This window comes from Mercenaria mercenaria, chromosome 2 (assembly GCF_021730395.1).
Source record: "Mercenaria mercenaria strain notata chromosome 2, MADL_Memer_1, whole genome shotgun sequence".
Taxonomy (NCBI): Eukaryota; Metazoa; Mollusca; class Bivalvia; order Venerida; family Veneridae; genus Mercenaria; species Mercenaria mercenaria.
This window is the reverse complement of record NC_069362.1, coordinates 64455772-64471904: the sequence shown is the minus strand read 5'-3', so window position 1 is coordinate 64471904 and position 16133 is coordinate 64455772. Positions and strand designations below refer to the sequence as shown.

Sequence of the window (16133 nt, the reverse complement as noted above, 5' to 3'; positions counted from 1 at the left end):
TATTGGATGTGCGTGGGAATGATGTGCGTGGAAATGGGCTTGTAATGCGGCCAAGGGTGAAAGTTGTTTTTTCGCATGGCAGTGGTTATGGTCTACTAAGGCACAAGAAGCTGAAAGTGAATGAGGGCGGTGTGTGTGTGTGGGGGGGGGGGGGGGGGGGGGGGAGGGAAGGCAGGTTAATATTTTTGTATGTGTGTTGGGGGTGGGGGGAATAATTTTGAAGCCGTGCTTCAGACATAAAGTTCAAGTTGTGACCTTGACCTTTGACCAGCCGACAAAGTTCGTTTGCTCAAATACTAAGGCACAAAAATATTTTTTTTTCTTTTCTTTTTTCTATTTGGAAGGTGGGGTCGGGAGTGGGGGAGGGCAGTAATGTGGATTGCAGCACTCCTCAAATCACTACCCGCCTGTATTCAAAGTTCAAAGTCAATATCTTGAAAAAAAGTTTAAGTTGCGCTGGTGGCACAAAATAAAAAGAACATATTTGAACTCAATTTGGGACACTGATTTACAGACCAAGCTCATATACCATGCACATTGTCTCATCGCTACCTACATATATGCCAAATTTGAAGTCAATACCTTGAATGGTTATCAAGCTGTGCTCTGGACACAAATTTTGACACTCAAATTTGACTTTGCCTTGACCTTTGACCTACAGACTGGTTCATGCACTCTGCACATTGTCTCATCGCCACCCACATGTATGCCAAGCTTAATGTCAATTCTTTGAATAATTATTAAGTTATGCTCCGGACAGGAAATATGAAGTGTCAAACTTGACCTTTGAGTTCCATTTGTGACCTCGATCTTTGATCTACCGACCTGGTTCATGTTCTCTGCACATTTTCCTATCGCCATCTACCAATACGCAAAGTTTAAAGTCAATATCTTGAATGGTTAATGAGTAATGCTTGGACACGAAGTATGATAGACGGACGGACAGACAGACGTTCCTACATATTGGTACTTTTTGTGGCTACTCTTTTGTTCTCTGTATTCTTCTTTTAGCTACGTAAAAGAAAAATAGCCACATGAAAGCCTTACGGAATGAATGACATAAAAGAAAAAGTGCAGTAACCAACCTATTGTTCCTAAAACCACCTAAGTATGCAAATTTGGGTTCAGACAGATGGGCGGACGGACAGGCGCACGCGCTATCACATAATACGTCCGTTTTTCAAAACGGGCGTATAAAATTGGATCCCTTTCCTTTCCAAACACTCTCAATAACATTAACAAATCTGAATCGAATCGAATTCATATCTGTTATGAAAATTAAACACATTTGAAATTTCAAAGGATTTGTTTTTAATCCTCAAAGACATCATATCGGTGAACCATCTTAATTATGCATAAAAATACCGCTGGCATGCCATAACAATTCCACTGTTCAACTAATTGTTCCTAATTGACAGACAATAACGTGTGTTCCGTTTTAAATACTGTAATCTCCTTGCGTAATCAACATTTACGTAATTTCAACTCCATTTACGTTTTTTTTTAAATATTTTGAATATGAACAACTTTAAACTTTAATGACAAGTGACGAGGAATCGAACCGATTGTATCAGGTTATAATTAAAGGACCAAAAGGTGCTTCAAACGACAAGTCTGATGTCTAATGACATTTCTACATAGTTTAAACGGCGAGCCTTTGAAAGAACTTAACATTAAAAAAAAACATTGTACTTAAACCATTTTAGAGAGTAGGGTGACGATTCCAATCATGTTAAACGCAAGGACAAACATTCAACAGAGAAAGGTCAGCTTTACCTAGACTAGCGAAATACTTGATTGACGGAATGAAGAGACAAGACGTTTCGACAGCATATGACACTGCGGAAATTCAACATTATCATCCCATGTTAGTTAGAATGTAGAGCTCCCTATAATAGCAGCTGTTTTGGGTTCTTGGACCTACCTTACTTATTCTGGAACGCAAGTTGGTATCAGTCCGCTATGCGTCTCTAAGTGAAGTAAATGATTATATTGCAAATAAACGTTTCCGACCGACGTCAGTAAACCACGAATTACATGCGATCGAAGAACTTGAACAATGTACAATGACAATTAACAGCTGTAGGAATGAGATCTTAGATAAACACTTCAAAACCTAGTTTATTATATTTGCCAGTAAAGCTCAGTTGAATACATATTTTACCAAGCTGAAGAACACTGAAATAATTGGTTTTTCAGACTTAAGAATCTATTAATGTGCTAGAATGTCGATCAGTAAAATCTTTAATACCTATTGTAATTGAAATTAACAAATATGAAATCAATAACCTCTGTTACATAGAGTATCAATATTAGGCACAGTATGGAATGTGACTATCCCGAGCAGTTTAGAAAATTTTAGAATCTGTTTTTAAACGGTAATTTCAATTTTCCCGTATTGTCATATTACAAGCGGAGATGTTATCCTAAATCATGAAGGTTATAATAGATCGCTAAAAAATAAAACTAACACAGCTTTTTATATACCAAAAAAAAAAAAAAAAACAACAAAAAAACAAAAAAACTTCAGAAATGTATATCATTTGAGACAGTTATTCTAATTAACTCTGGACATATCTAACCACTTACTTGTCTCGTCTGGTATTTTCTGCAATCGACTGACTTAAGCGCTGTTATGAACACTAAGTGTGGTATTCAGAATGCACTCAGCTTAATGTTAAGTTTTCATATTTATCCATAATAGGCAAGCAACACTGCTTTTTGCTCAAGTAAACATTACAATTTGATGAAAAGTTAAAACATCGTTACCTTCGTTGACGAGAGTTCTGACTATACGTTTAATGTCATCATTTTGGTCTTGCCACCAGAGTTTTAGAAACGCCATTTCCACGTAGATAAAACGTTTGTTGCCGCCTTTCAAACGGTCGTGCTCTAAATTCTCTACTACTGAAGATATTATCTTTTTAACATCTGAAATACGGAAAAAGGAAACAATTTTAGATGAAATACAATGTTTAATACAGATTATCATCAGAATTTCAAGTCGTTAAACATGATTGAGACAAAATCACCAGATAAAAAGTTGGTCTGTTTTTAATGACGGTAATGTGAAAGTTTAATGTGAACGATGTATGCTAAATACTGCAAGCATTACTTAACTATTTACTTATTTGTGTCATTAACAATGATTATAGACTATGATAATTTTGTCACGCTTATCAAGATATATAGAAATTTCAATATTCTAAAGAAGGACAGTTACATTGTGTACTTGTATGTACAAAGAGTTTTAAACTACAAGTATCAACATTATTTTGCTGGTTAGCATTTACATGAATCCTTCCCTAAAATTAGAATTTGCAGAAGTAATATGTTAGTAAACAAACCACTCATTGATAAGATTATCTTTCAATATCCCTTCTCAACCTACTCGCAAAAGAAATTAATAAAATGATAAATCAAATCATTTTTATTCTGTTTTCAGTCGACATCAATATTTCCAATGTATAAATGTCGGTCATTTTTTACCTTGCTGGTAGTATTCTTCATACGTCTTCACCCAACCAACATCGTCGTGTGTATGTGGTACTAAATGAACGTTTAACATATCGTCTTTTACTGGGTTGCAGCTCTGAAATGACAAGTGAAACCTGTGTATCTTTGTACAAAGTTTGTATCCTTAAGCTTTTACGAACACGTATGACAGGTAATTAAAAAAAATCAATTTTAAACGCCCAAATTTGTGGAGTTTACAGATTTTTTTTTTTGTGTACATACATGTCCGAGTATAGGTATGACTTTAAGTTTGTGTTGGCAATCATTTGCGTGGATAAGGACGGTTATCTTTATGGAAATATAATTACTTTTATCGAATGGAACCACGGGAAGTTTGAGCTACAAACTATTCAACAATGTCTAATGTAAACGTCCTGATGAATCTACCGCCGAACAAAAAGCACGGCGACGTCGGATGAACAATGTATTCACACTATCATTTTGCATGTTTCCCCTCTAAGCCCTCATTTTGCGTGTATTCCTACATTTTTTGCAGATACATATATGCTTTGTCCTATATTCCATCCATGTGCACCTTCCGTTTCCACAAGGCGCTTATATTTGCTACACATTTGAACTATGAACTAACTGTATAACACGAGAATTCAATTTTGTTATTTGTGGTTATCTAGATGTGGCAACTTTGCCATTTTTTTAACTAGATATAGTATGAATCTATTAAATCAGTCAAAACAATAATCATAAGGGATGACCACTGCAAAATGCAAGAAACATTCTGCTGCTCAGATTTTCCTAGGTGAAATAGACAGAATTATTGTCTCATTGTGTTATCCAAAGTGGTGTTTAAATAAAGTCGATAGACAGAACCGACGGCAGGTAGTTAGATTCCCTCTCAATGAAATATAGGCAAAACTATGAAAATAGCCAACTTCTTTTTATCAATTACAAGTACAATACTCACAAAGCAAGACAAACATAGCGATTAGGAATACATACGCTATATCCGCAAGAATGGGTCTCTTTTTCTTGTATTGGTACCGATGCTACGCCGTACAAAATATGAGCCAGCGCATACAAAGTAAATCCTCTGAAAGCCATGTTGCAAAACAAGGTAAGCAAGTATATGTTTGTAAATGTTAAATTTCTTCTAGTTAAACATACGTAAACTAAATATAAATAAGTAAATCAGTATTCATTTGTAACAGAAATGCATAGTGTAGCCTAGTCAATTGTAAGGTCATGATTTATTCTCGATTGTTTCAGGTCCTCTGAAAATGTTAATGTTCACCTGTAAAAAAAGGGGGAAAAACCTGCACAGTAGATACTAGTAAATCTTAAATGGCGACTTCAATGACACGGATTAGGAATACCAAAAGCAGAATGAATTCAGTGTTATCGTTAGGTAACAAGCCGGAGGCGTATTTTAAATATATCAGTAATATAATATGGATGACATCTACAAAGAAATGAAAAAAGGCACTCGCCTAAATAGCATATTATATGAAAGAGCATTACATGCCATATTGAAGGAGATCTGCATATATAAAACTATTAAGCTAAGCTTATTGTAACATGTGCTAGAGGTTTCAGTATTAGCTAGCAACATCTTGTGTTGCGGATGTCGGTAAATTGCTACCTGCTGGTATTACAGTGAAAAGAGTGGGGCTAGCCGGATATTGATATCGGAAGTTAGTGTATGAATATAATCTTCACATTGAATATACGTACTTAATGGAACTAAACCAGCTATTAAAATGTCAAACCCTTTTTATTTGCACAAATCTGTTACTGTCATGAAAGATATGTCTTTAGTTCCATATACTTAAGTTGAATAATTCATTTTGCATAGACGAAAAGCAGCATTTTCTTCTGTGAAAATATTTGGAATTGCCAGCTTCCTCCTTCTTATAAAGATCTTATCATTTTAGCTCAAGAATTCCATTGCTTTCCTCCTCCTGTATGTCATAAGAACATTATTAAAGTTTTCTGCTATACAAGTTGTAGGTCATCTAATAAAATGAAATCGAATATCTTCTGAAATGAACTTAACTTTTAGTACATCAGCTGCGGCAATTCCATATTAAATGAACAATTCTGCAAAAGATTGGCACGTTTATGGTGTTCTCACACGACAACCCTCCCATAACGAGTGTATACGGAGCAACTTTCCTCCAATATCACAGTGTAGATCCAAGATAAGAACTGCATGATCATCTTTTGTTCAAATGCTCATATCTCACAGTGTTACACTGGACATTGACATCAGAACACACAAAGGGAATCCTTGAGATGTACCAGCAATAACAACCGTTCCAGACATCAAAACCAACCGTCGTATGTTTTTGTGCTGAGGACAAAGTTCTCAGCTATCTAATAAACTATTTAGACAATCTGATAAAGGAGTACTTAGGATGTTTTGAAGGTCCGAACGGGAGGAACTAAAACCTAAACTATTTAGAGTTAAAAAAATCTTACCGCCAATCCAATGTGATACTTACTAGTATGCAACATGATTTCTTCAAGAAAATTGCAAAGAAGAAAGGTTTTGTTATATTTTGCCATGATTTGAGGCTGAATACAATTTTTATTCCATTAATATATGACATTCTTCACCAGTTTTACAGCTATTGCTTTAATATCGTAATAAATCTATATCAAAAGATGGAAAACTCTGAAACTGACGCATAAAACAATACCTTGTGCTGGATACCCATTCTGTATCCGCATGCCACGGGTGCCAAAATTATATATCGTTTCATGTTTTACAGACGAAAAATCGATTGATTTTATAACTTATCGATTCCTTGCCGACACACTAGGTGATGTCATTTCTAGGTTTGGTGTCCTTGGACGAAATAGTTACAGTCCCGTCTATTGATACATTGGATTGGTAGTTAGGTGCTGATTTAAAGGGTTTAATCGGCTAAAGTTTTAAAGTACCGATTTTAGAGTTTCAAATCTTGTACTATAAACAGAATTGATTGTAAAAAGTGCATCTTTTAAACATGCTGAAATTGTAACAACAAAACACTGTCTATGATCCCTCTGACTATGCTCAGCTCGTTTTAAAATGCTTAAAAATAAGTAGTTAGGTAGTTATTTAGGTAACTAGGTTGATAGATGTGTAGGTCGGTCGGTCAGTGATAGGTAGGTATGTCAGTTGGTCGCTCGATCGGTCAGTAGGTCGATTGGTGCAAGTAGGTATGCAGGTAGAAGGTAAGTTGGTCAGTGGACAGACAGACAGACGGACGGACATATAGATATATAGATAGATTTTGAACACAGCATGGCAGTAAAAAATATGATGCATACGTATAGAAATAAGCAGACGTAAAGAAAACACTATGGCATATACACCAATATCAAAGATAACACATGAAAGGAAAGAGTGCTTTGTGGCCCTTGGTATTAGTGGCATGGCATAGAGAGTCATGGTTGTTATCTGTCTGTCGACGAAAGATCTACTTAATAATCTTGGATATAGTAATCTGTGGTATACAACTAATTTTGCTGTTAATTACGAATCGTATGTTCAAGAATGGAACGATACAATATCAAATCAGTCTAAACTAAATTATTATAGAAAATTCAAGACTGCGTTTAGCTATGAAAAATATTTAGATGCTATTGTTAGTGTTTCTTTAAGAATTGAATTATCTAGGCTTAGATTATCTACGCATTGCCTGGAAATTGAGAGTGATGATTTATAAATGTAGCTAGAAATGATCGTACTTGTAAGATCTGTATGAAAAATGTCGAATCAGAGTATCATTTTATACTATGTTGTCCTTTTTATCGTGATTTACGCCAAAAGTATTGTATTGATCCTTCATTTCCTTCAGTTAATAAGTTTGTAAACTATTACCATCAAAAAATAAAAGATAGAACTATTAGAAATGTAGCCAAGTATGTCTTTAATGCTATGAAAATACGTAAAGAAAAACTTGATACTACTGCTTTTTAATTCAATTTAATGTGAACTACTTTAGTATTCCACGTGCATTTATTCAGTATATTATACAATACTAGTATACTGTTTTTGCATTATATACTGTTAACATCATGCATGAATTTGTATTCTATGTATGTATGTCTTGGCCATCTGAGATATTGTTTTGTAAATGGCCGAAGGCATGTTTACGTCGATATGCCAAATAAAACTAGATAATAGGTAAGGGTAGATTTCTCGGAAGCATAGATCACCAAAAACAAAGCCTCAGAGCCACGCATTAGCAAAGTAAGTCCACAACAAAAAGAAGCTGTAATGGAAAGTGGAAAACATATTAGCTGGCCAGGAAATAATTTTATAATTACAGTCTTAAACTGACTAATGTTTTTGCCAATAGCCTAAAACAGACTGATCCATGAGTATACATCTCTATAAATGAATGACTTTTTGCCAAAGCTTTTTACTTTGGACATTGCATTGCAATCATTGTCTCGGAAGGACTGAGAAACTAAAAAGTATTAGAGATAGAAATTGCAGTCATATTCGACCTGGTAAAGCACTTATGAACTACGCTTAATGGAATGAAGTCTGGAACAGTACATGAAACAGAGTAATCTGGTCTGCTCTTTTTGGGACTGGTAACCAGTAGGTATATACAGTAATACGAGGAGCCTGTTTTTCAAAGTCAGATTTGGCTATCAGCATGAGCAGGCATAGTCAAAATGACACTGAATTTGGGACATGACTAGAAGTTTTCTGGTGTGCTAGGTCAAAAAATGACTTTTCCTATACAGTTATATTAACTTCATGTTAACAATGACTGACCTAGCCGTTAACTCACGTGATGAAATTTATCTAAGTTTTTCACTGAAGTGGTTGACTCTGGCCATGTGACTGAAGTGGTTGACTCTGGGCATTACAAGAAATATAAGCTTTACTGTTACCTAAATCTATGTTTAGAATTTGGTCTCACTTACGTCAACATTAAATCACCCTTGGATTGGATTTACGCACGTATTGAGTGTACTATATAGTGACTAAAGGTTATGGTGAGGTTTAACATAGGTTTAATAGTGAACATTCAATGCGTGCGTACACTCAATAAATTGAAAGTAAGAAAAGACCTAAAATAGACTCTTCCCTTGAGGGACATCACATGTAATACCAGCCTGGGAAGAAAAGGTGCCTAAAACATAAATAAGTTATTGTTTGTCAGACAAACGCACTGGCACCAGACCAGAAAGAAAATGCCTCTGTACATGTTATACCCTACCCCCAGGTATTCTATAAGAACCATGGTCAGGGACGGGAAAATATACTAACTCATTCCAATCGCGCATTTCATACGTAAAACGTGCAGTTCGGTAAATGTGTACTATGGATATTGAACAAGTGGTAATTTATTTTCCATTGTGTACCTGTCACATTTCGTCAATATTTCTTATCTGAGGGAACAACGAGTAGTTTATAGTTTTTTCAACGTTTCACAAAAAAACTTCGTTGAACTTCCCTAGTGAAGTTCCGGTCTAGATTACAAACCCATTCTGATTGGCTGATGTGAAAATGTATGTCAGTCGTCGTTTAACTACACGTGTAAGCTAATATCTGTATCTCGGCAGCAACGTGCTTACTTTTACCCTACCGCGTTTCAGTATGTATCACTTTGAATTCTATTGAAATCGGCATGTTCCTATCGCATGCTAGGTAAAAAAGCGGCGTAAGAATTTAAGGTAGCAGGATACACTTCGAATTTTGGCCCCGTCAATATTTGTTATAAATAGAACTTCGTGATTTTGATGTCTGTAAATTAAGGTGAGAGATAATGATTATTAATTCTTTAGAAAATTTATACAGCCGATACATGTGAAATTCTGATGTCAGTTGGAAAACTAACTGCTGGTAGCTTTGTATGATCAATGAGACACCTTTTCGCGGAAAAATTCAAATCACGGAAGGGTTCTGTGCTTGTTGATTGATACTCGGGAACATTTTCGCTATTTTGTGAAAAAACGAACTGGATGGGCCCCCATTCCGTTTATGTCCTGACGTTCAGTAAGGACTATTAAATTGAGAAATGCAATAAAATTGGGCATTGTTCTTGCAGCGGGATCATTAAAATTGCAGGCTGTTCAAAAAGTGCAAAATTGATGATTTTGGCATGCTATTTTTCATGGATGGTGTAAACCTTTCGTTTTGATAACTTCCTTTATTCTTGTATGAGAATCCTGATCTTGTCATTAATTAAAAGCACAAAACATGCATGCAATTTATAAAATGGCCACCCTAATTCTGCTCATAAGGGAAGTGCAAAATCTAAAGTGTACCCTGATACCTAATGTCTCGAAAAGAGAAATTGAAAGAAGCGAAAGAAGTAAATTTAGCGGGTTGTATTTAACGAACTGTAGTTTTCTTATATAAAAGTTAACACCCCCTTTTCTTTTTGTTTTTCTAAAGTAGCGATCTAGTTCTTTATGGGAGTATAAGTCTCTGAAAATCTGATATACTTGAAAATGTCGAAAACCCGTTATATGAAATAAAAAACAGCTGGATTTAGTGGTGTTCAGCCTAAACAGTACAGATGTATACCAATGTATGAATTAGAATTATCATAGATGAATTTCATTCAGCATTTCGAGTTCTATTGTAAAACTGTGAATATTTTACATTCTGTTTTCACTGATCTGCGCGTTTTATGTGAGAAATGTACGATTGAAATGGGTTAGTGCACTTTCCCGTTCATGACCATGGTTCTTATAGAATACCTAGGAGTAGGGTATAACATGTACAGAGGCATTTTCTTTCTAGTCTGGTGCCAGTTGACAAACGTACCCTTAACAAGCCGACACAATTATTGTGGAAACCCTTCACTTCAAATTTCATAAGAAGGATACACTTGTCGACTGTGTCGGAGGCCTTCTGCAAATCAAGCAGCACCATTCTTGTTGATTACCTTTATCTAATATAATGTAATGAAGCCAGATAGATGTAATCAGACAAGTATCTTTAGACACAATAGGTCTAAATCAAAAACTGAAAACTATAAAGGAGTTTATTTTTTTTGTTCAAGTATCCTTCTACTTGATCATAAATAACCCTTGACAAGGTGCGGTAATTTCCAACCTCGGTATTATCGTTTTTCTTAAATAAAGGGATTGGATGATGAAAAGGTTCATGGCATGACTTAGATAATATGTTATAATTGGTAGAATGCCATCTCAGCTAGTTGCTTTGTGAGAGGTGCCTTGTAAGCACTCAAACTGATTTACTACTTTAAAATATTTTTTCAGTCACAATTGAAAATGAGTAAGTATATGATAGAGTTCCTTTAAATTAATAAAAGTTATTAACAAAAAAACTTACCTTACTTATTTGTGAACACGTCACGGCTGAGATATTTTAGCATAATTGCAATACACAGTTGGTAGTAAAATTGTGTTTCCAGTACATGTTCTCATTTGACAAATCCTCAATATCTATGTGAAAGTAAGGGATGTGTTTTGTATGATTACGACAGTACGGTAACACTATATTCCTTTATTGTTTTAATTTATGAGTTGTAAGCTACAATACAGAAAAATCAAACTGGGAGGTAGAAATAACAGCAAACTTTTGATTAGACCATGAGTCATCATACACCTGTCAAAATGTGTCATTAGTTTTCACGATCAGTCAAAATTATTTTTATCTCTCCATTCTGCATATGCATTGTTTTTGTAAGTATCTTGGTAGGACATTGTAGTGTGTAACTTACTTTACATTCCACATCAATATTTGAAATTGCTTAATTGAGCTCACTGATTCTATTGTTTTAGTTTATTGTATGTAATAAAGGTACCAAACCTCAGTATTAAGATATAAGAATTATTCCTTTCTGGTTGACAAAGGAAATTATTTGGTTGCATCATAACAAAACAGTTTTTTGGTTGGAAAGAACTGAATTTTTTTTTGTCAGTCATCGGAAATTCTAAACTTGATACCACCTGAAACAGTTTGGCAGTTACCTGTCAGTTATACTTATATTGTCAAAATTAATGGTACCGTATAATTTCAGACAAAATATATTGGCTAACAGTTGGTAGAGGCGGAGGAGGTCCTGACCATAACTGTCTGTGGGTTTTACTGCCTTTAACTGATACCCAATGGCTAGACTATGATTCAGAATGTGTTAGATACAATTTGGAATTTATAGGTAACGTTGTTATAGTGCACCTTGGATACAATTTGAGTCATACACTTTTCTCAGCCAATACAATAGTTAACAAGTAGCGGTACACCGTCTATACGCAAATACAATAGTTAACAAGTAGCGGTGCACCGTCTATACGCAAATACAATAGTTAACAAGTAGCGGTGCACCGTCTATACGCAAATACAATAGTTAACAAGTAGCGGTGCACCGTCTATACACAAATACAATGTTGAAAGACGACGTAAGACATTGTAACGGATGGTCATTTTAGGATAGATAAATACAAATCGCCCGTCAATAACTTGGGTGGACGTGTTACAGCTTTAACCTGCAATTTTGGCGGAATGGGTCATTGCTTCAGTCAATACAAGCAGGCAATATTCCCCAGATCTCAGTTTACTACAACTCGAGTATTTGTCCATTTAGTTATGCATAATTAAGTATATAAATGCAGTTTCACCTTACTCTGACTACGCTTCGCATTGCAATACATTTTTCATGAAACCTTCTGCTACACTTTTGTTAAATACCAGTTAACAGGAAGCAAAAAACAAGAAAATTATTCTGAAATTAAATTTTTTTAATTTATCCAAATAATTATTAATAACAAAAAATAACTAACGTATTTTAAATATTGATAAACAAATATTTTTAACCAGGAAAAAAAACTAAATTAAGGAATTATTTTGGCCAAGTTCGATCGCCTACTATAGTTAAACTGTCGACGCATTGAACTGCCTTTGTTAACGGATATAGTGTATTTTAAACTAAATTTCAACACGCGGATGAGCATGGTTTCCTCATGTTTCAAAATGGCTGAGAAAGTTGACATGTCGAAATGCTGACAAATTGTAACTTTTTTTTTTTTTTGAAAATGTTCTTCATTAATTGCAATTAAAAGAGAGCTGGAACACACAGACATTTTAGGAGTGTGTATGGAAGTTCTGGTCATGTGACATATTTAAGCATTTCGAGTTTTATTGAAGAACTGTGAATATTTTGCATTCTGTTTTTTGTTTGTTTACATTTCGCCTAACATGTGCACACTACTGTGACCTCTAAACCGGATGTTCATTAGAGAAGTTCACGCAAGTTTTTCTGTAACGTTAACGAAAGCTTAAAATATGTGGAGTATCTCTGCAATATGAAATATTGAGACAATGTGACTGGTGCACGATGGAAGATAAATTACCGCTTTTTCAATATGCTGGGTACCCATCCACCGATCTGCGCGTTTTATGTGAGAAATGTACGATTGAAAAGGGTTAGTGCACTTTCCCGTTCATGACCATGGTTCTTATAGAATACCTAGGAGTAAGGTATAACATGTACAGAGGCATTTTCTTTCTAGTCTGGTGCCAGTTGACAAACGTAACCTTAACAAGGCGACACAATTATTGTGGAAACCCTTCACTTCAAGTTTCATAAGAAGGATACACTTGTCGACTGTGTCGGAGGCCTTCTGCAAATCAAGCAGCACCATTCTTGTTGATTACCTTTATCTAATATAATGTAATGAAGCCAGATAGATGTAATCAGACAAGTATCTTTAGACACAATAGGTCTAAATCAAAAACTGAAAACTATAAAGGAGTTTATTTTTTTTGTTCAAGTATCCTTCTACTTGATCATAAATAACCCTTGACAAGGTGCGGTAATTTCCAACCTCGGTATTATCGTTTTTCTTAAATAAAGGGATTGGATGATGAAAAGGTTCATGGCATGACTTAGATAATATGTTATAATTGGTAGAATGCCATCTTAGCTAGTTGCTTTGTGAGAGGTGCCTTGTAAGCACTCAAACTGATTTAGTACTTTAAAATATATTTTCAGTCACAATTGAAAATGAGTAAGTATGTGGTAGAGTTCCTTTAAATTAATAAAAGTTATTAACAAAAAAACTTACCTTACTTATTTGTGAACACGTCACGGCTGAGATATTTTAGCATAATTGCAATAAACAGTTGGTAGTAAAATTGTGTTTCCAGTACATGTTCTCATTTGATAAATCCTCAATATCTATGTGAAAGTAAGGGATGTGTTTTGTATGATTACGACAGTACGGTAACACTATATTCCTTTATTGTTTTAATTTATGAGTTGTAAGCTACAATATAGAAAAATCAAACTGGGAGGTAGAAATAACAGCAAACTTTTGATTAGACCACGAGTCATCATACACCTGTCAAAATGTGTCATTAGTTTTCACGATCAGTCAAAATTATTTTTATCTCTCCATTCTGCATATGCATTGTTTTTGTAAGTATCTTGGTAGGACATTGTAGTGTGTAACTTACTTTACATTCCTCATCAATATTTGAAATTGCTTTGTTGAGCTCACTGATTCTATTGTTTTAGTTTATTGTATGTAATTAAGGTACCAAACCTCAGTATTAAGATGTAAGAATTATTCCTTTCTGGTTGACAAAGGAAATTATTTGGTTGAATCATAACAAAACAGTTTTTTGATTGGAAAGAACTGAAATATTTTTTGTCAGTCATCGGAAATTCTAAACGTGATACCACCTAAAACAGTTTGGCAGTTACCTGTCAGTTATACATAATTTGTCAAAATTAATGGTACCGTATAATTTCAGACAAAATATATTGGCTAACAGTTGGTAGAGGCGGAGGAGGTCCTGACCATAACTGTCTGGGTTTTACTGCCTTTAACTGATACCCAATGGCTAGACTATGATTCAGAATATGTTAGATACAATTTGGAATTTATAGGCAACGTTGTTATAGTGCACCTTGGATACAATTTGAGTCATACACTTTTCTCAGCCAATACAATAGTTAACAAGTAGCGGTGCACCGTCTATACGCAAATACAATGTTGGAAGACAACGTAAGGCACAGATACTGCAAAGGTTTGAACGGATGGTCATTTTAGGATAGATAAATACAAATCGCCCGTCAATAACTTGGGTGGACGTGTTACAGCTTTAACCTGCAATTTTGGCGGAATTGGTCATTGCTTCAGTCAATACAAGCAGGCAATATTCCCCAGATCTCAGTTTACTACAACTCGAGTATTCGTCCATTTAGTTATGCATAATTAAGTATATAAATGCAGTTTCACCTTACTCTGACTACGCTTCGCATTGCAATACATTTTTCATGAAACCTTCTGCTACACTATTGATTTTAGGAATGATTTCACTGCAGTTCTGTTAAATACCAGTTAACAGGAAGCAAATAACAAGAAAATTATTCTGAAACTAAACTTTTTTATTTATCCAAATAATTATTAATAACAAAAAATAACTAACGTATTTTAAATATTTATAAACAAACATTTTTAACCAGGAAAAAAAACTAAATTAAGGAATTATTTTGGCCAAGTTCGATCGCCTACTATAGTTAAACTGTCGACGCATTGAACTGCCTTTGTTAACGGATATAGTGTATTTTAAACTAAATTTCAACACGCGGATGAGCATGGTTTCCTCTTGTTTCAAAATGGCTGAGAAAGTTGACATGTCGAAATGCTGACAAATTGTAACTTTTTTTTTTTTTTTGAAAATGTTCTTCATTAATTGCAATTAAAAGAGAGCTGGAACACAGACTTTTAGGAGTGTGTATGGAAGTTCTGGTCATGTGACATATTTAAGCATTTCGAGTTTTATTGAAGAACTGTGAATATTTTGCATTCTGTTTTTTTTGTTTGTTTACATTTCGCCTAACATGTGCACACTACTGTGACCTCTAAACCGGATGTTCATTAAGGAAGTTCACGCAAGTTTTTCTGTAACGTTAACGAAAGCTTAAAATATGTGGAGTATCTCTGCAATATGAAATATTGAGACAATGTGACTGGTGCACGATGGAAGATAAATTACCGCTTTTTCAATATGCTGGGTACCCATCCACCGATCTGCGCGTTTTATGTGAGAAATGTACGATTGAAATGGGTTAGTGCACTTTCCCGTTCATGACCATGGTTCTTATAGAATTCCTAGGAGTAGGGTATAACATGTACAGAGGCATTTTCTTTCTGGTCTGATGCCAGTTGACAAACGTAATCTTAACAAGCCGACACAACTGTTGTGGAAACCCATGACTTCAAGTTCAATAAGAAGGATAAACTTGTTGACTGTGTCGGAGGCCTTCTGCAAATCAAGCAGCACCATCCTTGTTGATTACCTTAATCTTATATGAATGTTATGAAGGCAGATAAATGTAATCAGACAAGTATCTTTAGACACAATAGGTCTAAATCAAAAACTGAAAACTATAAAGGTGTTGTTTTTGTTTTTTTTTTTTGTTTTGTTCAAGTATCCTTCCACTTGCTCGTAAATAACCCTTGACAAGGTGCGATAATTTCCATTAATTACCTCGCTATTATCGTTTTTCTTAAATAAAGGGATTGGATGATGAAAAGGTTGATGACATGACTAAGAGAATATGTTATAATCGATAGAATGCCATCTTAACTAGTTGCTTTGTGAGAGGTGCCTTGTAAGCACTCAAACTGATTTACTACTTTAAAATATATTTTCAGACACTATTGAA

The 16133-nt window shown here is 34.8% G+C and overlaps 1 protein-coding gene across 1 annotated transcript in view; it reads right to left on the bottom strand.

Moving 5' to 3' along the window:
• LOC123562785 (lysosomal alpha-mannosidase-like) overlaps positions 1 to 4652 on the bottom strand; it is a 42238-nt gene extending 37586 nt beyond the window's left edge. Inside the window, exons 1-3 of the mRNA XM_045355379.2 lie at positions 4474 to 4652; positions 3490 to 3592; positions 2770 to 2931 (exon numbers count right to left, since the gene is read on the bottom strand). Coding sequence (XP_045211314.1) covers positions 2770 to 2931; positions 3490 to 3592; positions 4474 to 4575 — 367 coding nt within the window. The 5' untranslated portion in view covers positions 4576 to 4652. The remainder of the gene's footprint in view (positions 1 to 2769; positions 2932 to 3489; positions 3593 to 4473) is intronic.
• Between the last annotated feature and the right edge of the window lie 11481 nt (positions 4653 to 16133).